We start from the raw sequence: 24086 nt of genomic DNA on the forward strand, positions 1-24086 counted from the left end.
ATCTAGAAACAATGTGACACTAAAATACGCAAACTGTGATAATAGTGTCTTAGATTGTTATGTTTTATATCAGTTGCAGTTATTTGAGATATGGTAGCGTAAGACGACTTTTTAATGCCGTGACACCACAGCAGCCAGAGCTGCCTCGTAGTGAACGGTTTGGTTTGAAATAAGGAAGTGTATTCAGTTCAGTTCAAACCTGCAGAGGAAACACAGACGCGCTGTCGTGATCCGACTTTTGTGGTCTAGAAAGAGAGAGAGAGACACCCTAAACTGCCTTCACTTCTTTTTCTGCTGCATATGTGTCTTAAGTTCGAGTTCTTCTCGTGGAACGTAAAACCAGGAATTCAAATGGGCTGAAGCAGCTCTTTGCTTCAGTTTAAAAACCGATCCATGCGTCAGGATGAACAGCAACAGTAAATCGGTGAACTCAGCTGCAATAAAAGCAGAGATCAAGAGGCATGAGTCTCTTCAGAGTGCAATCAACAGACTTTCAAAGCAATTCGAAAGGGTGGAGGATAAACAGCTGCGCTCTGGTCTTAAAGTTTACCTCACCAGTATTCAAGGTAAGCTCAGCTTTCTTAAGTTCACCGGCTCTTTCTGACTAATTTTGGTTCATTGTATCTTTTTAAGTTACCTGTACAGCAAACTGGTAAGGTACTTAACTAGTTGTTATATTAACATGGCGCGCTATTCAATGTATGTCATGATATGATGTACGGGAAAAATCTTATATAAACCCTAGTTGTTCTTTTCATCAGCTTTATTGGTGGGGTGTGTGGGTACAAGATAGTTCATGCGATTGATATCTTCCTCTCTGCTTCCTGTGTCACTTGGTGCGTATTTACGGGGAAGAGATGTTAATTTGTATGCTCGTTTCACACCGAGGGCAAAAATTCACCTTCCAGCAGCTGCTATGTAGTGGCATTTATTTATCAGTCAGCCTCTGGACAGGGGCAACCAATGGCGACATCCCTCATCCGCCATCGCCATGGCAGCAGGATGAAACCTGCTGTGCGGCCTACTTCCTGTCTGCCAATCTGCAACTGCCCTCAAAGCCACTTCCTTTCAGACAAACAGGTCCTTTACATTTGAAGCTGATACGTTTTACATCATTTCCTCATATCTCTACTTCCCACCGTTTCTTGTTAATGTGACACAATGTGTTACTGCTGAACTCCCTGCGTGTTTCCGCTTCATCGGAAACCTTTTTACGTTGAAGCAGAAAAGGAGAGGTCCAAAGGTTGAAGAACTCATACCATCTAACTACCAATATCACAATGTAACAATATACTGTTACATGCAAAAGTCCTGCATTCAGAATTAGAGCCATCCTTAAAATGCAGTTAAAGTACTCTCAATACAAAATGGTGGAAAGTATCTCTCACTACATTTACATAAGGATCAGTCAGTATAAATGGATGGATAGGTAGATATTTTCCCAGTTGAGATTTTACATTTATATTGACATTTAAAGTTGTTAAAACTGAAATCAATGTTTCTCATCACTTTTGGTTTGTGACTGAAATCAATGTTTCTCATCACTTTTGGTTTGTGACATCTTTCAAGATGTCCCATATGTCTGTGAGCGGCTAATAGTAACACCCACAGAGTGTATATAAAATGAACTGCTGCCTCTCACTGTGCTAAAGTGAAAAAACATCTTGCAGATGAGGGATAAGTTTCAATTAGGGTCTGACTCTGGACAGTAGTGACTTGGGGCAGTGAAGACCATGTCCTAAAGTGAGTATGTACCTCTGGAACTTCACGTAGTCCAGCTGTCTCAAATCTAGGTTGTTCTTGATGTTACTTATGTGCAATTTATTTTCTTGATGAAGAATTATTTGTAACTTTTAGCGGACACATTTTCATTATAGATTGTCAGCTGTGCTCTTAGCTTACTAGCTATAACATTCGCACAATTCAATTAGCCTTCAAAACAAAAAATAAACTCTTTATATCCAGCAAGCTGAAGAATCTTCCCTCACACTGTGTCTGCTCTTAGCTTTATAGCTTCAGCATTAGCATTAACTAAGTGGCCATCAAAAAAATAACTGTTAGCTTTCTAGCTAACAAGTTATATATTCCCTCCAGAGATCTGCGGTGGTCTTAGCTTGCTAGCTATAAGATTAGCATACACTAATGAGCCTCAAAACAAAAAGATTGGTTGGGCTCATAGTTTACTAGCTTTAACATTAGGTTTAAGTAATTAGCTGCCAAAACAAAAAACAGCAACATTAGTCTAGGTAGCTACTTACAGTTCTCCATGTAGGTATCTATTGCTATTAGCTTGCTATCTTTAGCATTACCTTCAAAAAATATCTAGTATCAGTTACGCATTTAAGTTGCATATTTGGTTTGGCTAGCTTCTTTAATCAGCGTTAAATGTAGACGTATGATTGGAAGTAATCGAGCTAATGCACTTTCCAACTCCGGAGACATCAGTTTACCTTTTGATTTTATCATCCGTTGGCCTGTTACTTTGTGTGTCTGTGAACTGAAGGTCAGTCAGGTCCCTGATGGATTTTGATGAGCTTTGAGATCTTTTTAGGATCTGGCAGATCATGACACACTCTCAGTATCCTCAGTGTGTAAAAATATTCAAACAAATTTTTTTGTATAATTACTCTGCTGTAGCGTCGGTGCTGTAGTGAGGATCAAAGCCTGTGTATCCTCGGTGGGGCCTGGTTCTGTGTGTGTGTAGAGTTCACTGGTGCTAAAAAGGAAGCCACCTCTCCTTTGGACTTAATAAGTGAGAGGGATGTGGTCGACTGACTGTGTGCCAAGGAATGCAGAAAAAAGAGAGAGGAGGAGGAGGGAGAAAATGGTGAGGGGCTCCTGGGTGCTAAATCAAGACATTTAAATGTGAATCTGACTGGTATGGTGTTCACTGCAGCATGGCAGTAGAGTGAGAGGTGGAGGCGGGAAAGATAGTGAGGGCAGCTCAGAGTGAAGGAGAAATGAAAAATCATCCAGCATGACCACAACCCTTGGCCACTACCCATTTGACAACAACCACCCATCAGTATCAGCGTGTGTGTGACTATTAAAGGGAGCGTTGTATGCATGCATGTAAAAGAGTTCTTTTAGGTTTTTTTTTGTGCATGTGTTGCTGTTAAATGTGGTGGTGTCTGTTTCTCAATAATAAGACTCACCGTTGTGCAAACTGCAGCAACCTTACGTGCGCTTTAAATCACACGGGTATGTCATGTTCTCGCACTCGTTAAAAACAAATTCTACGTAACATAACGTCAGTACCATGGGAGAGTGCTTAGATTTTTAAAAAGCGGTTTAGCTCTATCTGCCTGTCCGGCACCTTTTATTCATAACTCTACTCCGTGTTGGAGGCTGCGACCGTCACTCCTCTCAGGTCGTGTGTTTTCCCCTTGAGCCAAAAGCGGTTGTCAGAGGTCTTTTGTATTCAGTGTGAGTAGTTATTGCCCTCTCACTGACTGTGGAGAGGAGGGGGAGCAGGCTGAGCAGGTGGACAGTCACATCCTGTATTATGGGCTGATGGTGGGAGACTGAGAGTGGTGCACTGTGGGGACAGACATCCGCTGATTTTACATCAGGCATTTTTTTTTTAATCAGAGAGTAATTAACACGAAATTGCTCCCTGTAATAACTCCAGTGATAGATGTGTAATCATGTTTGCTGCGGTGTTTCTGTTGTTGCACAAAGCATTGTTGCTGCAGTTCCTCTTGTGATTTTGCTACATGGTCTGGATAATTAATTTGACAATCGTATATATACATATATATGGTTAAATGCTTTTCTTCTTGCATTATTATAAAGTAGTATTTTCCAGTTTTGAACAATGGATTGCATTTCATATGACATTTGATGGGAAACCTGGATGAATTTTTCAATTTAAATTGTATTTGTAATGTGCTCTGTTGTCACTGTTTCATATGATTTACTAGATCTTAAAAAGCACACAAAATATCTTCATTCAAACAGCAAACAATAACATATGTGGTTAATTATTTCTATTATTATCACTAACCTGCATTCTGCAGCTAAATACTGATGTCTGCTGTACACTTGCCCTCTCATGCTATTGCCTGGTTCATGCTGTGAACCCAGAGCTTACCCACTTCTGCTAATGAACACATGCCGTATTAAGCAATAGACTCAGATCAATATACTCACAGGAAATCTCTTTCACTCACACACACATGCACAGAAACACCATTTTGATATCCTGGGAGCAATTGCGATACAGACTGTACCAAAGGCAGAGGAGGAGGAGGAGGAGGAGGAGGAGGAAGGACATGGAGGAGATGATTGTGCCACCAGAGCCAGGAAGATTGTAACACCTTAGCAACAAACAAGCCAAGCCTCCAACTGAGGAGGAGCCACACAGAGCCACACACATGAATACACACATTCGTGAGCACACAAATAAAAATAGACAGCTGAAGACAGATGAATGGTCCTGATGAAATTATTCTGGCAGCTGAATAAATGAGACAGACTCTTGGAAAACAGACTCTGCCCATGCATCCATCTTTTTTTTTGTTTTGTTTTTTTAACTCTTTGTCATTCCTAACTAACCCTGTCTACTCGCCTCTCCTTGCCACTGATCTTTTCTCCTGCGGTCTCCCATCGTTTAGCAGGTCCGGCTTGTGTGTGCACTGCTGCTTTACCACCAACCGTTACCCACTGCCTCCCCCCTCCTCTCCGGCACACAGGGAGAAAGATGGAGGGGAGGGGATGGGATAGGATGAGCAATAAAGAGCAAGGACCATGCACAGTCTGAGAAGAGCAGCAATAGAAACAGAGAGAGAGAGAGAGGAAATAAAGGAGGGGAAGGGAAAGAGGAGAAGCAGGATCCTTCTGCATTGTATGGATTGCCTATTGGAACAAGGAGGGGCATGTAGAGGGAGGGACATTGGAGATTCCTATCAGTGTGTTTGTGAGAGCACGAGAGAGAAACGCAGAGTTGAAGAGAGACGAGCTGTGCATGTGTGAGGGTGTGTGCATGTGTGTGTGTGTGTGTCATGTGCTTTGGACTCCGTGAACCTGTGCAACGGTGTCTCTGTCGGAAAGGCTTCAGAGGCAGTCGGGGAGCTGTTTGAGCAGTGACTCGCCTCAGCGGCTCCTCTGTGCTGGCGCCTTGTTGTCATGCTCAACGCCTGATGCGCTCAGAGGACACGGACAGCCCAGGAGACAGAGAGAGGGGCGTGATGGCCGGACGCGCCCTCACTCGGTCATGCATCCCCAGATATCCGGGCCCGGGCTTCCGTTGGCTTCTCCTCCTGATCCCCTCCAGCCCTCATCAGTGTCCTTCCTGTGTTTCTCCGTGAGGCTGCCTGCCTTCCTGCCGCCCTCTGAATGGATGCTGCTATCTACACACATGTGAGGCTTGCAATGAGAGCCCATGATCTGGACCGGATTGCATTCAGCTCTGTGTGGACTGTGCCATGCTGCTTTAGGGTGACACCAGAGAATTTTTAAAGACTTCACCTTTTCACATTCTTAATGACGTATGATGCGGGACTGTTCTTATTATCAGCTGAATCAAGGTGTATGCTGTCAGTGAAGAGGAAGGACTGAACAACATGTGGGGTGCTGCTCATAAAATAAGGTCAAGTAAATAATTACCATCACCATAATTCATTTGTCTCAGCAGCTGCATACAGTGTACAGATTTTAATTTGCTGTAGGGACAAAAGAGCTGCTTAGACTGCTTTGACAGTGTGCTGCAGGCTGTCAGTAAGAGTGGATTACGTTTCTGTATCCCAGAGAAATGACAATTACGGTCAGCAAAGAAATCTGTGACTGAAATTAAAATCCGAAACAAAGAAGAAGGGATTGGGGGATGGATGAAACCAGCAGTCGCTCTGCTGTTGTGTCGTCTAAGGAGAAACTTAATCTCCCTCCTTGTAAGTTTTTTGACTTTGTCGTGCCGTCAGATTCTTTCACATCCCAACACACGGACGAACTGTCAGTTGTTCGTGTTCCTCTGACTGGTTTCATTCATTTACTGTGTGTCCACTGAAGCCTGACCACATGAGTGGAGGCGGCGCCCTGCAGCAACGCACCACCTACCTCATTTCCCTCACCCTGGTCAAGGTAGAGGCTGTGGAGGAGAATGGAGGGGAGGCCAAAAACAGCACCCAGGGGAGGGAGTTGGAGGCTGGACCAGGAGGAAGTGCGGGAGAAGGGGCCAGGGTGAAAGCGGAGGCTGAAGTTGAAGCTCCTTCACGGGCTGAGAATGGAGCTGGAGTGGTTTTAGGAAAACCACAAATAGCTGAAGATGCTGCTGCCGTGAAAGGGGGCACGGATGATCTCAAGGATGGAGAGAGAAAACCCCTGAGCCCCCTGAAAGATAAACTGCCCTCCAGTGTTGATGTCCTGTGTAAAGGCAGTGAAAAGCCACCATGCAACCTCTCAATCCCCTTACCTGCAGAGAGAGTGACAATTCAAAAGACAAAGTCTGCGGACATAGTTGAGAAGGCGCTTGCCACCCCAGAGGGAAAGCAATGCAGGTCTCCATCACTGACCACAACACCACCAATGGAGGTGGTCGAGCCCAGCCGCACCCCAACGAGGACCAGCCTTCCTATCCGTCCAGCCGGGCAGCGACCTGTGAGTCTGCTGAAGTCTCACAGCAGCGTGGCCACCCGAGGTCGCGACTCAAGGGAGGGTAGAGAACGCAGCCCTACCTCTGCCCAGAGCCTTGATCGCAAGGACTGCCGCGTGATGCCGCGCTCACCGGGCCCCTGCAGGGCCTCCTGGGCTGAGGCGAGCCGGCCTGAAGGATGGAGGGATGAGACTCAAGCTGGATTACCCCTGGAGATTGGAGGGGGCATGGCTGCAGTGATGAGAGACATGCCCAGAAAGGAGAGACTAAAGACAGGTTCAGCGTCCCTTCCTGCACCTCCTACCCAGGCCCCCAAACCGGCACGAAAAGGTAAAAGCCGCACGCTGGATAACAGTGACCTGAACAGCCTCTCTGAAGACCTCGGGCTGGTCAGAGAAGCCCAGCAAGCACAGCAGGGCCAGCGCGGATCCGCTAAGGACAGAAAGATGCTCAAGTTCATCAGTGGCATTTTCACAAAGAGCAGTTCAGGGGCAGCAGGGTCATCGTCCACAGCGCCTCCTGTCTATATACAGAGAGACTCCAGTGAAGAGGAAGGTAGGAGGTCACAAACATACACACACACAGCATCACTGTCACCCACTGAACCCTAAATCCAGCCTTCATGATGACTTAACACGACAACAAACCATTATCAGAGACACTCCTGTCTGCAGTCCCTTGCCAGACATTTATCAGAGTGTGGCTCCTCCATCTGTGCAGAGGCATCCGTTTAAAATGAATCAGGGCAGGGGGTTGGGTGGGGTTGATCTTTTTAAAGAACCCCACGCAGAACACATTTACAGAATATAATACCGTCACATGTCGAGAAACATTCTCCTGAAGCCATGTGCGACAGCAAATTGATGACAGATGAAGTTCTTTGATGTGAGAATTGACAATAGAATCGTCTTGGACTGTCTTAATCTAATTCCCCTCAGAGCGCAGGCCGATTTCACACCGCTGTAGGGTAATCTGCACTCACACACATGGACTCTCACACCCCACACAGACACTGTTAAGTAGCATTCCCAGCATGGGTTTAAATCTCATAATGAAGCCAAAGGGGAGAGGAGCTGGAGGCACGACCACAGATGGATTGCTCCAGCACATTTTTGCCTCGGCTTTATATCCTTAGTGCTAGAACGGTTGAAAAGAGGTGAGGCGATATTTGTTCACCCACGTCAAAATTGGAAGTAAGGATCCACAACCAATCAAGAACATTTCTAATCCCATCTTTGATGTTCCACCCACTGCATGTTCTGCTTCTATATGGGGCTTCTTTTTTTTTTTTCTTCCCTCTCAGCGTCTTTGTTTCTGTCAGCTTCCATTTAAACTCACAGTGAAAGCATACATGTGGGTTTTTAAGATGCACGACTGTTGGTTGTGATTTAACGTTGCCGCTACTTCCTTTACAGTGCGTGTCGACGGCTGCAGCGCACAACAGTGCTTTCACAAATACGTTTGCTCAAAGACAGAGCGAGTGTGTGTTTTATGTATTCATTCACTCATTGTGTATTCACACTGTTACACATGCACACTGTAGATTCACTCAAGTAGTGAGACTAGCCCCGTCGACCGCACACACACACACACACACACACATTCATACACACATACATGTGGCAGGAGGAAGTGTTGCCATGGCAACCGGCAGGACTGCCTGCCTCTGCTGCTGCTACAGAGGCAGAGCCTGATGAAACAGAGGGGTGGAGGAGGTGTGTGTGTGTGTGTCTGTGTGTATGTGTGTGTAACTGTGCATTGACACATGGTTTGGAGGATTGTGACAAAATTCCCCAAAACAGAATGAAGTTGGAAATGTGGCAGGTTTTGGATGTCAGCTACAAGCTGCAGACCGGGGTTGTAGTGGATCACCCATGATTGGTTTGGAGCAGGGAGTGTGGATAATTGGCTTTCCATAGAAATCTGTGTGTCGATGCAGCAGAAGGATCACACTGTCTGATCACTTCTGGCACCAGCAGCCGGCCATAAAGACAGCTCTGAGTCAGTGTCTGTGTGTGTGTGTGTGTGTGTGTGTGGTAGGAGCTGCCCTTTTTCCCAGGGAGCTGCCCGCAGCGGCAGCTCATGTGTGAGCCCCTTTTTTCTCATCTGAAAGGCATCATCACCGGCTGCATCTGTGTGGTGCTGTTGGCCTGGACACTCTGTAGATTTAGACCCAGGCTCGAGTTTAATCATCATCTGTTTTTGAAGGACACATCACACATTCACACTGAGGACAGCGGGCACTATGTCTGCTACTCTTGTCTGCCAAATCCTCCCGGTGTCCTCTGTTGTCTTTCTCTAGTTTTTTCTTTCCCCCCTTTTGTATTTTCTGATTAATTATTCTTATTCATTAGAAAAGACAAAAGGCGGACAGGACACTGCTGGGCCGCTCTTGGATTGCGACTGAAACATCTCACTGTTGGACAGATTAAAATTCAATTTGTGGTCCTCAGCAGCTACGCAGGCTTGCGGTTTGAATGTGGGATCCCAAAATGTGGCTTCAGTTGACCCTCCTTTCAAACTACATCAGTGTCTCTCTAGGAATACTAGAGAGTACTTGTAGTCAGTCACTTTATTCCAGTCCTCTAACAAGTAGTGATTTTGAAAATGACTTTTTGGGTAAAACGATGCTAATGATTATAGAAGAATTAGACGTGTGGCTGACTTTTAGAAGAAACGGATATTTGATAAAAACTCCCCAGATAATGAATCCTGTCCTATTTTGTATCAAGAATGAATATTTTTGAATCATTCAGTGAAGCATTTCAACATCCACTTGGTAGTTTGGCAGGACGAGAATCAAGAATTAAGAATCAAACGTTTCTTCAACTATTTGACAGACTGCCAGAACATTTGTGACTTTTCTTCTACCACTGTCACCCAATTCAAATCTTAGTTTGCCCACTACTATGTTTTAACACACACAAAAACTAATGACATTCAGCCATCAGCCCTGCTGTACTACTACTAATTTACTAACATGCTAAATAAGATCACAACCCCGGCATTACGCCTACTTAATATCACCATTTTAACATTTGTGTGTTGGCGTGTTAGTTTCCTGATTCTATCTTATTATCTTTCCCTTTCTTCCCTCTTATCACTCTGAAGCTACAGCTGGGTGTCCGGGTGTTAGCATCACATCACAATGGGGGCACGCCACCTCTTTTGTACAGTATAGGGTTGTCAACAGAGCTGTGAGCAAACTGACCCCTGGGAACATTTATGTGGTTTTATTCACAGAGTTGCCTCAGATTATTTTAGAGCTGACAGCAGTCAGAAAATTAACTGAGTTGTTCAACAGCAAAATAATTCTAGATGAGCAGTTTGATTTTCCCAGTAGTTTCTAGCCGTTTTCTTTTTTAGGTTTAACCAGACATTTTGATCTACTTTTCCTCTAGGTGGACATTCATTCACTACTTTTTTGACATTTCACAAGCTAAATAATCAATCAGTTAATGGAAAAAATAATAATAATTTTAGATTCAGTGATGGGGATTAGATGTTATTTTAACTTTTAGAGTAGTATTTCTGAGTAATTCTGAGCAAAAGTCAGTCCAATCAATAAAAAATAAATAATTTAGGCCCTTTAACTGATTTAAGTTTTAGTGAAACACACGGCTGTCCGTCACTTACAGCACGAGGGAGGCAAAGTGGATAACGAGCGGTGTGGTTTCACCCTGCCTGCCTGCCCTGCTGTGAATGAAAGGTTACATTCATTAAGGCGACCTGCAAGGCCGCACGTGCCACCCGTCACGCAGTGGCTGTGTGATCTACTGCTCCTCCACAGGCCATTAAAATGGCTGCACCTTTTACTGTCCAGGATCAAAATGATGAATCTCTCTCTGATGGTTTGTCTCTGTCTGTCTCATTCTAGTAAATATCGCCAACAGCCAAGAATGGACCCTGAGCAGATCCATCCCCGAGCTGAGACTGGTGAGGGAAAAGTGGACGGTCACCGCTCACTCTCCGCAATTTATTCCATTTACTCACAGTTCTTTTATTAAGAATGCAAACTTAAAGCAACACAATACACACAGAAAAGAGTTTTATGTCAAATTTGTAGTGATGTTAGATGATTAAAGTAATTTTAAAGTGACTCTATGTTATCCCTGGGTAGTGTCTGTAGGTAATCCTTTCAGGCTGAATACACTCAAACGAGATAAGGCAGCATTACAAGAAGTATTACAAAAAATAATAGTCACTTGTAGCTGGCTAGAGTGGAGTTAATTTCAACTATTTTGCAGGACTTAATCAGTGCTTAGAGCCAAAGTCATAATCAAGTCAGATGTGCGTAATCAGAGTTTCTAATCCCTCGAGAGATTCTCACAAGTGGACCATGGCGGATGCACGGTCACTAGATATGGTTGAGTAACGCTTGAGTAAATCAACCTGAAACTACAGACCTAGTCTAGATACTTTTTAAATTTTGCATGCATAAAAAGAAGTCGCCTTTGAAGACTTCAGGACTTCTTTAAAAATGCCATAACTGATGGGGCAAAGTAAAGCTTGTTTAATAATAATTTAATTAATTAATCAGTTTTGTTAAGAGGAACTTGTGAAAATACTTCAGCTCAAGTATATTTTTTTTTCACCAAAGGACTTTTACTTGAAATTAAATATTTTTAGAGCATTTTGTCAGAATATGTTTTCCAACGGCGTCTATAGATTGACTGACTAAACAGAACAGCAGTCTAACAGTAGAAATGATAGATCCAGTGACAGACATGATACAATGACTAAAAGGAACCACAACATATTCAGCAGAGGAACTGAAAGTGTGCTTTGAATGTGCTTTCATTTAGTTCAGAGTTATATTTGATACACTGCGCTGAGAATGTGCATGACTGCTGACCCTGAATTAACTTCTTTGTGAAATATTTCCCTCCTTCTTCTCTCAGGGCATTCTGGGAAGCCAGAAAAGCGGCAAGTCGGCGCTGGTGAACAAATACATCACAGGCAGTTATACGGCAATCGAGAAGCCTGACGGTAAAAAAATAGAAAATAAAAAATAACCCTGTTCAAAAAGTGTCTTTTTCTTCTTGTATTTAATATTATTCGGAGAGACGACTGGGCGTACTCTGTGCAGTCAGCAGTGTGATATGTCTTCATGCATGGCCTGTCAAGCTGCTAAATAACCTGTCTGTCACTGTCTTTTCCCTCGTCAGGTGGCAGATATAAAAAGGAAGTGCTGGTGGACGGTCAGAGTCATTTATTACTGATCCGAGAGGAAGCTGGACCACCTGATGCACAGGTGCTTATTTGTGCCACTGTATATATGTGCATGTGCTTGACAGAGTGGTTAGCATGCAACACCTGCAGACTTCATCGTCCGTCAGCACTGAGCTAACGTCTCCCTCCTCTTCCCTCATCCAGTTCAGCAGCTGGGTCGATGCAGTGATCCTGGTCTTCAGTCTGGAGAATGAAGCCAGTTTCCAGGAGCTCTACGAGCGCTACAGCCAGCTGTCCGCCCACCGCTCAGACATCCCAATCATAGTGGTCGGCACGCAAGGTCAGCGAACAAATCACTTGGATCAGAGACATGAACATTTATATGTTCTGAGACGACACATCTCTCAACTGGATAACAAACAATGTCACTGTCGAATAGTCTTGGCAGAAACAGTCTTGGCAGAGCCTGACTCCACCTAACTCTTGGCCAATTCAAAATGGTCAAAGAGGTAAAGCACCTAGTCTGACACCTAGTCAGACAGCTAGCAACCTCTGAGGGAATCCACCTGTCACTCAAAGCAGCCACACCCTTATTTATGCATAACATAAAGTCTGGATAAAGTTTAAATGGTTATATAGTTATATAAAAATGCACCCTCCTTGTCAAGAATGGAGAAATGAGCAGTAAAAACCATAACCATGTTTGTACCAGGCCGTACAAACACTGCGCTTCCATGTTTACTTCACTTTCAGTCCCGGTAGTTGCCACTTGGAAAAACCTGTGCATGTCTTCAGTCAGCATCTTAATTTACAGCCTTCTGTTTTCTGATCTTGTTTGTTCATTCAGATAAAATCAGTAGCACAAACCCTCGTGTGATTGAGGACCAGAGGGCCAGACAGCTGTGTATTGATGTGCGCCACTCGCTGTTCTATGAGACCTGCGCCACCTACGGGTTCAACGTTGATCGAGTCTTTTCAGAGGGTGAGCTGATTCAGATTTTATCACTGCAATCAGTACGCGCACAACACAGGTTTAGAGTTGTGATTCTCCAGGAAACGCTATAATCCTGAATGCTTTAAACAGACACATATCACTGTGAGCCAGTGAAGTAAAAGACTTGAACGGCTGCTGTGTGTTTTTTTTTAGCTGCCCAGAAGATTGTGGCTCAGAAGAGGCAGGCAGCGCTGCAGGCATGCAAGTCTCTGCCCAACTCGCCCAGTCACTCTGGAGGCTCCACGCCCGGATCAGCATCATTCCCTGGACAGGTACAACACCACACCATAACAACTGTAGCTTTTATTTACCCACACACTACAAAACGAACAAAGTAGCACATGTTAAACTTCTAAATTACTCCAGCTTTATCTTCATTATCTCTCAGAGTTACCGGATACCTTAATCTATGTTTGTAAGTGATCAGTGAACTCACCCGTTGTGTATTACACGTGTTTAAAAACCATAGTAACCAAACTGAAACTGATTGTCTTGGGACCGATCCACATCTCATTTTCAGATTTTCAGTTGACCATGTCGTTCCTCACAGAGCTCAAACTTTATCTGAATTTAGGCTGAAGGCTGTGTTTGGTGCGGATGTACATATATTGTATATACTCACAGATAAACTGTGGTCTAAGAGAACAGATGTCTAAGATAGTTAAAGTGCTGCAGACAGATTTTAGTTGTGCAAAGCTGTGCAACCTATCAAATCAGAGTGAAGCTTTATCGACTTGCTACACAGTAAATTTAGCAAGTTTGTTCTAGTAACACCTACAGAGTCAATTTTAACACTAAGTCAGTAAACACGTGGTCCTAACCTAGTGTAAAAATTACATAAAAAAGTGTTGAGTAAGGATACCACTGCAGCCCTGACATGAATCAACCCCTGACAGCCCCTTCTTCACAAGTCACAATACTACTAATAGTTTAAAGGATTAAAAAACACTTTCCTCTTAAAAGACATGGTACATTTAAAATCTTAATGTTTCTTAACAGTTGACATTTTACAGTCAAATATAAGGCTAAATAGAAAAAAGAGAAAAAAAATGATGAACCCACCTTTTTTAAATACGTCAAGGTACTTCTGAGCTTCTCAGCAGACACTTTGCTTAGTCTTTTTCAAACCTTGAGCTGAAATAAGGTGGAGGGTAATGGAGGAAAGATCACCGCCTCAGACCTGTACCAAATACAGACAAAATGGCAAAATTATCTTAAAATTGAAAAACAGTATTCTTTTAAAACTACAGCTGGACCAAGAAAAAGCTAGGCTGGTGAATTCACTGGTGGTTATAATAATAATAATAATAAAAAAAGAAAACCTAACCAAGTATGGTGCTGTATCCCAGTATGGATAAATAATTGTACAATACAACAAAAACTGCCTACTGAGGGGCTCCTCACAATGTCAAGTTCAATTTATCTAGCTAGAGCCAAATCCACACTACATAACTAAAGCTACTCTAAAACTCTAAAACACCTCATTTTGTGTAATAGGGGCAAATTACTCTTTCTAGAGTTGTAATAACTCGGAAAGAGTCCCAAAAATCCCGACACTGCACACTGGCCGCTAGATTTAACTCTCTCAGAAACTGGAAGCTCATTTTAGAGCTGAAAGTTTTTGTGATTAAATCTCAAACCACACATTTAATCATACAATTACATCTGTTAGTCACAAGATGCTTTGGACTACTGTTGTTAGCAAATTTTTTCACATAACATGCACATATCATTTTCACTTTCATATTCATATTCATAATGTCCATAACACTGTGTATAAAGTTGTGTTTTATGTCTTTAGATCACTATTAAAAATACCTCATCAAGCCCTCAAGTCAAAATGTGTCTTTTGACCTGCGGTGTATGTTAGGATTATTATTAAACAGCATTCAGGCAGCAGAGATTATTCAATGTTTTATTTGGTGTACTTTTGGGTGTCATTATTTATCATCTAACAATGCCAGGCGTTTTAAGTCCCTGGCATGAATCAAAAAAGTACCTTCAAGTTGTAATTAAATGAATAAATGTACATACTTCTGTTTCCCCACTGAATAGTTTATATCCCACAGCCAGTAAAAAATATAACAAAGACTCTGACCTTTGATTGTATCTCCTGTAAACTCACCACAGGATAGGAGCAAAAAGCAGAACAGTGAATCCAAATACTGTCAGGTGTGAAACTTGCTCAGCAGTTATTGTTACTCTGCAGTTTGCATAAACACGGTTTTTCCCCGTCTAGACAGACATTATGTAAGACCTCGTGTGAAAATAGGACGTAGATGTGCTCCGTTGTTGCTAGGCTGGCGTTTAATTCACAATGATAGTCTTTTCTTTCCTTTTTGTCAAACAGTGACCCTGATATCTGTCTGATATCTTGCTAATCAGATTTGTTTGTGCTCTGCTAGCAGCCAGACAGTCCAGGCTGAAACATCTCAACAATTTCTTTGATGTATTACAATGAATCTGGTATACTGTACATATTTATTTATTTCCCCTCAAAATGAAAAAAAATAATAATAATAAGTGACTCCCAAACTTCACATCTAGCACCATCCCAAATTGCAAACTTGCAACTGTACTACCATGCTATTAACTTACTGATTAGTAATTAATTAATAAAGAAAATAATCTACTTCCTGCTACTACATAAGTGCAGGCAAATTAATGGATCTGATTATATAGATCAAGACACTTTTTTATGTACTTTTACATTTAATGTGTTTTCCTTATTTTACTTACATTCCTTTACTTAGGCAACATTTTAAACGCAGTAAAATATCTAAGTGTGTCCTCCGTCACTGGACTTTAAGAAGGATTTACTGAATGAAAGTAACAATGCGGAGCTCTCTGTTTGTAGTTTTGATGGAATTCATCTTGAGGAAGAGAACATAAACGTTAAAATCATATGTCCACATCATTTCCAGGACCATTTCCTCTAAATCCATCTCCGCTCCATGAGTATCACGGCCAATCACGGTGATCGACAACTGATGAAATCATGCTGTCGATCACCACCCACATTTAGTAAATCTGTTTCATCTGTTTCAACTCATGCTCACTCTCTCCATCTCCTCCCGCACTCCTCCATTCCCATCTCCGTCTGCATCCTGATCTCCTGACCCTGCTGTCCTCCCGCAATCCATCCTCCTCCTCCTCCTCTCAGGCCAGTAATGGCCAGAGTAGTGGCTACGCCTACTCCCTCCCCTCCACCCCTGTGGTGGGTCACAGAGAGCTGCGGGTTGCACAGGGAGAGGGGGGAGGCAGTGTCAACTCACGTGCTATGAAGGGCATCCCCAGACGGCCCTCCCTCTTCAAGGTCAGTCGTCGCCAACTACTGGTGTCTCACACCTCTTAGTTTCCTGTCACCTCACTATCATTTCACTCCATTCATCCCTCTGAGACTCCCCCGGCTGAAACTGTGTGCGGCTATAAACACTTTCCTGATCCGTTTCAGAACCGGGACACGGACAAAAAAGCTGGTGATGCCAAAGGAGACGCAAGCAGCCAGCGGGGCGTTCCGATCAAACAGGTTGGGTTTAACATTACAATAAATATTCAGTGATGTGGGTATTTACAAACTAGAGTTTGCTTGCAGCACAGTAATATGTGCCAAGTCCCTCATCAGAAACTAGCCAGGAACAAAAATGCACTTGTCTATTTATTTCATCTTACATAAGCAGCATAAAAATCTGTTGTTTCTGTTGTTTCATCCTTTCCAACCTTTCTCAAGGGTGTTCTATTAATATAAATGCTCTCAGCTGTTGTCACCATACTCTTTCTGTTACGCAGCCACACTTTGAAGGGATCGTTGTGCTGACTCTAAATTTAGGCAGATTCAGAGCTGCTGTTCGTTGTGTGACCTCTGTTGTTTTCGACAGAGCATCCTGTGGAAGAGAAGCGGGAGCTCTCTGAACAAGGAATGGAAGAAGAAATACGTCACCCTGTCCAACAATGGCACACTGTCTTACCACTCCAGCTCCAGTGTAAGAGAACACTACAGCACGGATCAATACAGCAGTAAAACACAGAGAAGCAGCAACAAGAGGGGTTTTCAGTGGGCAGAAAATAGCTGCAGTTTTTCAGATGTAACTCCACTTAAAGCTGAGGTTCATTTCAGACAGATGCTTTGAAGTTTTTTTTCAGTGATCATTAATTTATTTCCTGGCAGCAAACACTGACATTTACAGCATAAACTGGTGCAGGTAATAATAGGCTAACAGAACACTTTTAGAGCTAACTAAATGCTTTTTTTTAGGGACAACGTTAAATACTGAAACACAATTTTAGCCCAAATACAGAGGACAATGTTGACACTCTCATCTTCACATTATGCCTTTGCGTTCCCAACATTAAGTTATGTGGTCATAGCTTGAAAAGCTCACTCGCGACTAACAGCTGACGTTGCCACTTGCAACATTTTGTGCACATGACTTGCAATGTCATAACCACAAGTTCACTTTAAAGGCAACATAGTGCGGTCCACACACACACTAGAGTGATCTGTAATAATGTGCGCTGTTTTGTCATTTTCAGGACTACATGCAGAATAACCACGGAAAGGAAATCGACCTGCTCCGTGTGACGGTTAAAGTTCCTGGCAAACGTCCTCCAAGAGCGGTCGCACCTGCGGGCCCCTCACCTGTCCCCCCAGGTGCTGGAGTTAATGGACTGAGTAAAGAGCTGCCAGCTGCTGATAGCACCGGCACAGGTACTACTCCTTACGTACCATAGAGACTGTCCATACTTGTCAGTTTTTCATTTTTGAAAATAAGGTTGGTCTATTCTAGGGTTTCTTACTGTGAAGACATTTCATTAAGAGGCCGAAACCAATAATATTCCAGATTTACTCCTGCCCATAGTCTTGTGTCCCAAGCCTATTAGTTCCTGTAGATGTAAATTATAAAAGACAGCAGATCCCTGTAGTTTTAAGCAAATCATATTATAAGTGCATTTTTCAGGTACTATTTTGGTATTTTTGTGGTATTTTTACAGGTGACAATAACAGTAGAATATCACCGTCTTTATTCTTTAAATTTTCATGGTTATGGTCATACAGATGAATTATATTTATTCTGAGGCATGGATTAAAGAGACCCATCTTATTGGCTAATCAGTTTAGAGAACCCGTGCATGACAGGACAAACGGAAGAAACAGGTTCCTCTTATCAGAACATTTAAATACACAAACATGTTCACAACAATATGTTCATTTAGAATTAATAAATGTAGACCAAGAGTTATTTCCTCTCACTCAGAAGCAGAACGTGTGTGTCAGTGGCTGCAGTCTTTGTGGTGTGTTGCAGTACAACCCTTTTGTCCAGACACAGATGACGTGAGGCCACGTCACAGTCCTCCTCTGTCGCTGGCAGTTCTTTGATGTCGGTTTGTGTCTCTGGGCCTTAGATCTGGGCCGTTCTGTACTTTTCAACCAAACCAGTGGTCTGAGGTTGGTTTCTGCTCAGAGACACAAACCTTTATGAGTACTCAGGGTGCCATATATATAGAAGAGCAATGAGCTTTTATATCCTTCTCCTAGGCTTTAACTCTCTCTCACCCAGAGACCAAAAGATCACGACTTAATTTGCTTTGCACATCATAATCATATGTCCTACTCTACTCAGTTCCTCAGTTGTGTCCAGCCACTCTCTCTGTGGTCGACGACCGATCTGGTGGTTTGTCCCCTCAAGGAGGACTTCAGCGCTGCCCCTCTTCATTGTCCGCCAAAGCACAAAGTGTCGGTACGTACCACCCTGAATAAAACCTTTCAGTCATTGCCACCTCTTCAGAAACACTTCGGCTGTGGCTCTATAGCAACGGCAAACAATGCTGTCATGTGTGATTTATTCTTCTTCTGCGCCAAATGTCAGACACCCTGGAAGGGACAGCCAGTCCTTTTTCTGGAAAAGACCCCAGCCAATCATCTCCAATGAGTGACAGGAAGAAGCACAGGAGGAAGAAGAGCATGAACCAGAAAGGAGATGCAGCCGCTGGGCAAGCTGAAGGTAAAGCAGTTTTTAACAGGAAAGAAAGTATTCCTGTTCCTGAATATATAACCACACAGATGCTAAAGTCAATAGAGAGAATGTTAAGACTGTATGTTTTGGGGGCATTTTCAACAAAAGCTTTTTCCTATAAACAACTTGGAACTGTAAAAAAAAATCCTGTGCAGTTTTCCTTCTCCTTTCACCTCTCTTTCTTCTAAATGATATAAATTAGCAAATGTCTTGAGTCCTTTCCTAATCCTTTTTCTAAACACTGGTTTCTCTCTGTTTTTCCTTTCCTTGTGCTTGTCCCTTGCTCTGCAGCCAAACGCAAAATGTGGAAATTAAAGAGCTTTGGTAGCTTGAGAAACATTAATAAGACAGGTAACAATTGGCGGTGATTGAGCTTGAATCAGCCCATGCTCTAATTTACATGCAACATCTTTTCTTTCTTTTCTGTGTGCCTGAGGTTCATTATCTCCATCCCAGTCAAATCATTTTCATTTTAACAACCCACATTTTTTTCTGTTGTCACCTCACATCAAGCTCCTGTTTGGCATTTGTTTGTAATTTTGCACTCCCTTCATTGACTGAATGCTCCATGGATGAATCCGCTGCTGCCGCGCCGTACACATGCAAATCTGAGTGGAGTTTCTTCTGCCTCCATTTTTCTTGCAGAAGAAGAGAATGCAGACTTTATTATCGTGTCATTCACTGGACAGACATGGCACTTTGAGGCCCAGAGCCTGGAGGACAGAGACTCCTGGGTGACAGCTATAGAAAGCCAGATCCTGGCAAGCCTGCAGTCTTGCGAGAGCGGCAGAAACAAGGTCACTAATCAATACATGTTACTCTTCTGCATTCACGTAAATACGGAGGTGTATTTTAAGTACGCGCATGAATGATTAAAATGTGTTTTGCAGGCACGGAGGAGCAGTCAGAGTGAGGCCGTGGCACTGCAGGCGATCCGAAACGCCAAAGGCAACAGTCTATGTGTGGACTGCGAAGCACAGAGTGAGTGTCGGCACGGTTCCCCTCCAGATGCACATTTCCTCCAGAAGATGATTCTTCTTCATCATTTGTACACTGTTTATAGTATTACTAGATCCTCCAAGGGAAGGTTTCCTATTCTCTCCTCTCTTACCCTGCAGATCCCACCTGGGCCAGTCTCAATCTGGGTGCACTGATCTGCATCGAGTGCTCAGGGATCCACCGAAACTTGGGCACCCACCTGTCTCGTGTTCGCTCTCTGGACTTGGACGACTGGCCCGGTGAGCTCACACAAGTACTGGCCGCCATCGGAAACCACATGGCCAACAGCATCTGGGAGAGCTGCACCCAGGGCCGAGCCAAACCCACGCCCACGGCAACACGGTGGGTTCAACCAGATTAGCAGATAAAACATTTCAAACTGATGAATGATTTTAAAACGGAAGCTGGTTTCAGTTCTTGTAGACACATGTAGGTTTTGATGCTTTCCCACCACAATCATTTATAGATAGATGCAGATAGACTATATATATATGTTATATATAGCGTATATAGCATTAGCAACAAGTGTCACCAATTCCAACTTTTCCTGAAGCATCCTTTTAATCATTGCTACCATAACAGCTGTAATGGTTTTAAGGTTTATAATTGTTTGCATGAATGGTTTGTATAAAGCTGCCATAATCAGGCTTAACAACACTATAAACCACATTCTGTAAGTGCTAAATATGAAGGCAGAAAAGTTGCATTTGAGTGCCTGCAGGAAAATTTGACTGATCGGATCGGATATAGGAAAGTTGGTGGCAGATTTCATATCTAGTCTCAGCCCTTTTTTAAGTCAAGAAATATCCAAAACACATGAAAAATTTTAGGAGCTGCGTCAGAAATCTGAAACTCAGATGTCTCAGACTCTCGTATTGGTCTTTGAGGAATCCCGTAATGGAGGGAAAAGTCTGCAACTAGTTGTACTAAATCCTTATTTCATAGTAAGACACTTGCATGTTTTATCATAGAGCCTTCCTCAGAGTATTAAAGGTGTGCAAGTTAAATTCAGTGGTACTGACTAGAGTTAACATACAGCTGAAGGTTGTAATCAACATCTGGGAACCCGTCACTTTCCTTGTTTAAAATGTCACCAAGCACCTGAATGTCTGAAACCTCGTTCAATTTACAAACTGTGATTGTGACTGTCGTAGCTGTGACTGGTGCCTGAAACCACAACAGTGGCCTTGTATTTGACACTTAGTTATGCCTTACCTTGATGTCTGCGTGTGTGAAATAATACCTGTGTGTTTCTGTTTTTCTAGAGAGGAGAGAGAGTCGTGGATTCGTGCTAAGTATGAACAGCGGGCGTTTGTGTCGCCCCTTCAGCCGGCAGTAGGGAGCCAGCTTCCGGACGACAGTATGGCGACGTGGCTGCTGTCTGCAGTGACTGAGAGAAATCTGCCCAGGCTGCTGCTTCTCCTGGCCCACAGCACCAAGGAGCAGATCAACGCTAGGCCGGCCGGGTCGCCTTCGTCGCCCCACACGGCTCTGCACGCTGCTTGTCAGCTGGGAGACGTGGTCATGACCCAGCTGCTCGTCTGGGTGTGTTTCTCCTTTTTATTGACACTCGTTCATGTCAGCGTCGTTGTTTGCCCAGAAACCAGTGAGAGTTTTATTGACAGAAACGCAACTGCCAAAAATGTCGATTAAACCCTAAATTCACTGATACCTGATGAAGAGGAAGATTTGGTAGTTTCACAGTGTGACTCAACATGTTTTTGACTGTTGATCAGGATTATTGAATATGCTAGAGAGCAGCTTTTGAACATTTCCTGGCATTTCATACTTTGATACAATCAATTAGTGTCCAGCCAAGTTTTCGTTCAAGAGTATGAAATGAGTACAGCTAGACATTTTCTGTGTGATAATTACTTTGAGAATCTTTTAAAAAATGGGCTCACACAGAGTGCTATGACCATTGACTCCACATAAAGATGGATGAACCCTCCGTGACGTCAGCCATAGGTTTTCTGAAGAGTAGTTTTAAAGATTAGTGTGGTTTGGTTGTTGCCACCTTAACAGTGCCTGACTCAGTTTAACCCCTGCTTATTAGCTATGAAGGTGGAGTGTGAGTGGAGCTGAGGTCATCAAGTAATGCCTGAGCAGACAGCTAGTGACCTTAAGCCAGTCCTTAATCACACTTACATATACATATCCATTGAGAACAAAACTATTCTTTTTTCAGGCTGCTGACATTTTAAAATGTAGCTACATAGGTATTGACTCACTGTTGGAAACAGCCTCATGTGGCCATTTGAAGAACTGCACTTTATCACATAGCAAAAACCATTCAGGAGGTTGACGCTTGACTGCGACCTGACATATCTTTGCTTACAGATTTGCAGTAAATAAAATTAAGTAGAGAGACAGACTTGGATTAAACTTGACTTTTGGGGCCCTTGGGACAGCCCAAACTGGATATTTTTATCTGCTGTGACATGACAAGAAAAGCAGACAATAATAAAAAAAAAAAAAAAACTAAATCACAAAAAAAGTAAAAGGAAAGCGAAAACAAACCAAATTTTCTTGGTTAAAATAGCAAAGAGCCTCATTTCACTGCCCACTGTTCTGTCCTGTAATCAATGCTTAATCTATAAATAGGCTTAAATATCATGTTCCGTCTTCTCCTCTCTTCCCCCACAGTACGGAATCGATGTGAAAGCGAAAGATGGCCAAGGCCAGACGGCCATGATGATGGCCAGGAAAACGGGGAGCAAAGGCTGCATCGATATTCTGCTCCAACATGGCTGTCCCAACGATGCGGCCCCTGCCCCTGCCACTCCCGTCCTCACCCGCCGCTCCAGCACCGCCAGCCTGGGTCGAACCAGCTCCAGGAAGCGGGTGACATAGCGTGGACTGAAGACGCCGCCACAGAGGGGGAACTGGAGGGTGCTCATAGTTCAGAAACCTTTTAAAGCAAGGGAACAGGAGAGGGGTGTAGTATAACGAAACGACAGGACTATAAAGTAGTACAAAGGACACAACATTTGTTTCTGAAGACTGAACAACATATCAAACAACTTAAAAGCAATATTTATTCAATTGATTTATTCAATGATGCCGGACATATTGCTGAAATACTGTGTTGTTGTCGACCTCATTTCAAAATAACTCAAGTAAAACTGTAGCCGTCTTCTGAAATCTTAGAGCAGACTCCCGCGCTGCTTCTGTTCCACTTCCTCCAGAAGAAGTGCAATAATCCAGCTACGATGGTGAAAAGCAACAGATTTTAACTGTGTCGTACGGTTGTGACAGACCTCGAGAGGCTGGCGCTTTTATTCAGATTTGTTGTGACTGGACCAAAACTGCTAATAATTTTTTTCTTTGGCTTTACAGATTAAACCTACAATATGTCATGTTGTTAGTTACTGTATGTGTGCCTGTCAGTTTGGCCAATATAAACAGTTTTTCAGTAACGAATCAGCAGAGATAATTCTGCTTAGACTAGAAAAAAAGAATGCAACATGAAACATGTCAGTGTTACGATCACAGGTCTGAGATTTTAATATACTGTAAATGTACCTATACTACATCCTTAATGTTAATCTCTGTAACGAAGACACAACTGAAAACCCCGACTCAATTTTGTAAATGGTTTCTTACTGGTAGTTTTGACAAGTTTGTTTTTTTTCATCGTCTTTTATAATTTCTTATTCTCCTACATGTCATAAAGCTGTAAACAGATGGTTTCACTTATGTAAACACGTGGCTATTTGTCAAGAGTTTTATTTGGGAGACTACATGAAGACATTTCTTTACATTCATGTTACTGTTGTGTAGGTCGACGCCCATGAATTTACAGTGAAGTATGAAGCGGTTGCAGGTGTCCGTCTGACACTTTGTGGGTCATGTAAATCCCTCATGAGCTAAAACAAATGGTTACGGGAATACAATAAACTTTTTTTAATTAGCATTAATGGATTAGTTGTTACGTTTTATTTTGTGGTGTGTGTGTGGGACCAGTGTTTGACTTCATCTTTATCCTTGTTTGGGTTAGGGTTAAATATCTATTAGAGGGATTGCCGTGAAATTTCTTCTGTGTCCACGTTCCTAGAGGATGAAACCCCGGTGAAAACTCTTCTGACCTTCCCTTGTTACCTTTAGTGTCTCCAAGAGGTTAAAGTTTTCACTTATTTACTGAAATATCTACCAAAACGACTGGATAAACTACCGTAATATATGATGACCCTGAAGTTTTCCTCTTGCATTGATTATGTATCAGCATGAAATTTAAACATTCATCATCCCTTGTGGATAGCTTGTAACAAAATTGTAAATTTTACTGTAAATTAAGTATTAGCATGTTAATCCATCA

The 24086-nt window shown here is 42.9% G+C and overlaps 1 protein-coding gene across 2 annotated transcripts; it reads left to right on the forward strand.

The window, feature by feature from the left end:
• Window positions 1-52: 52 nt before the first annotated feature.
• agap2 (ArfGAP with GTPase domain, ankyrin repeat and PH domain 2) lies at window positions 53-23711 on the forward strand (the record flags this gene model as incomplete). Of its 2 annotated transcripts, XM_084553650.1 has the most annotated exons (19): window positions 6016-7144; window positions 10467-10525; window positions 11491-11578; window positions 11758-11843; window positions 11966-12101; window positions 12609-12743; window positions 12909-13027; window positions 15919-16071; window positions 16210-16284; window positions 16634-16738; window positions 17289-17463; window positions 18377-18493; window positions 18623-18757; window positions 19061-19120; window positions 19415-19566; window positions 19660-19750; window positions 19888-20110; window positions 21034-21313; window positions 22415-23711. In XM_084553650.1, 19 exons carry the CDS (start codon window positions 6016-6018, stop codon window positions 22619-22621), a joined length of 3525 nt encoding a protein of 1174 aa, XP_084409776.1. In that variant the 3' UTR covers window positions 22622-23711. The 2 variants fall into 2 exon arrangements, with proteins under 2 accessions (XP_084409777.1, XP_084409776.1); XM_084553651.1 differs by lacking the exons at window positions 6016-7144; window positions 19061-19120 and adding an exon at window positions 53-566.
• Between the last annotated feature and the right edge of the window lie 375 nt (window positions 23712-24086).

Source organism: Chelon labrosus (genome assembly GCF_963514085.1).
Source record: "Chelon labrosus genome assembly, chromosome: 10".
Taxonomy (NCBI): domain Eukaryota; kingdom Metazoa; phylum Chordata; class Actinopteri; order Mugiliformes; family Mugilidae; genus Chelon; species Chelon labrosus.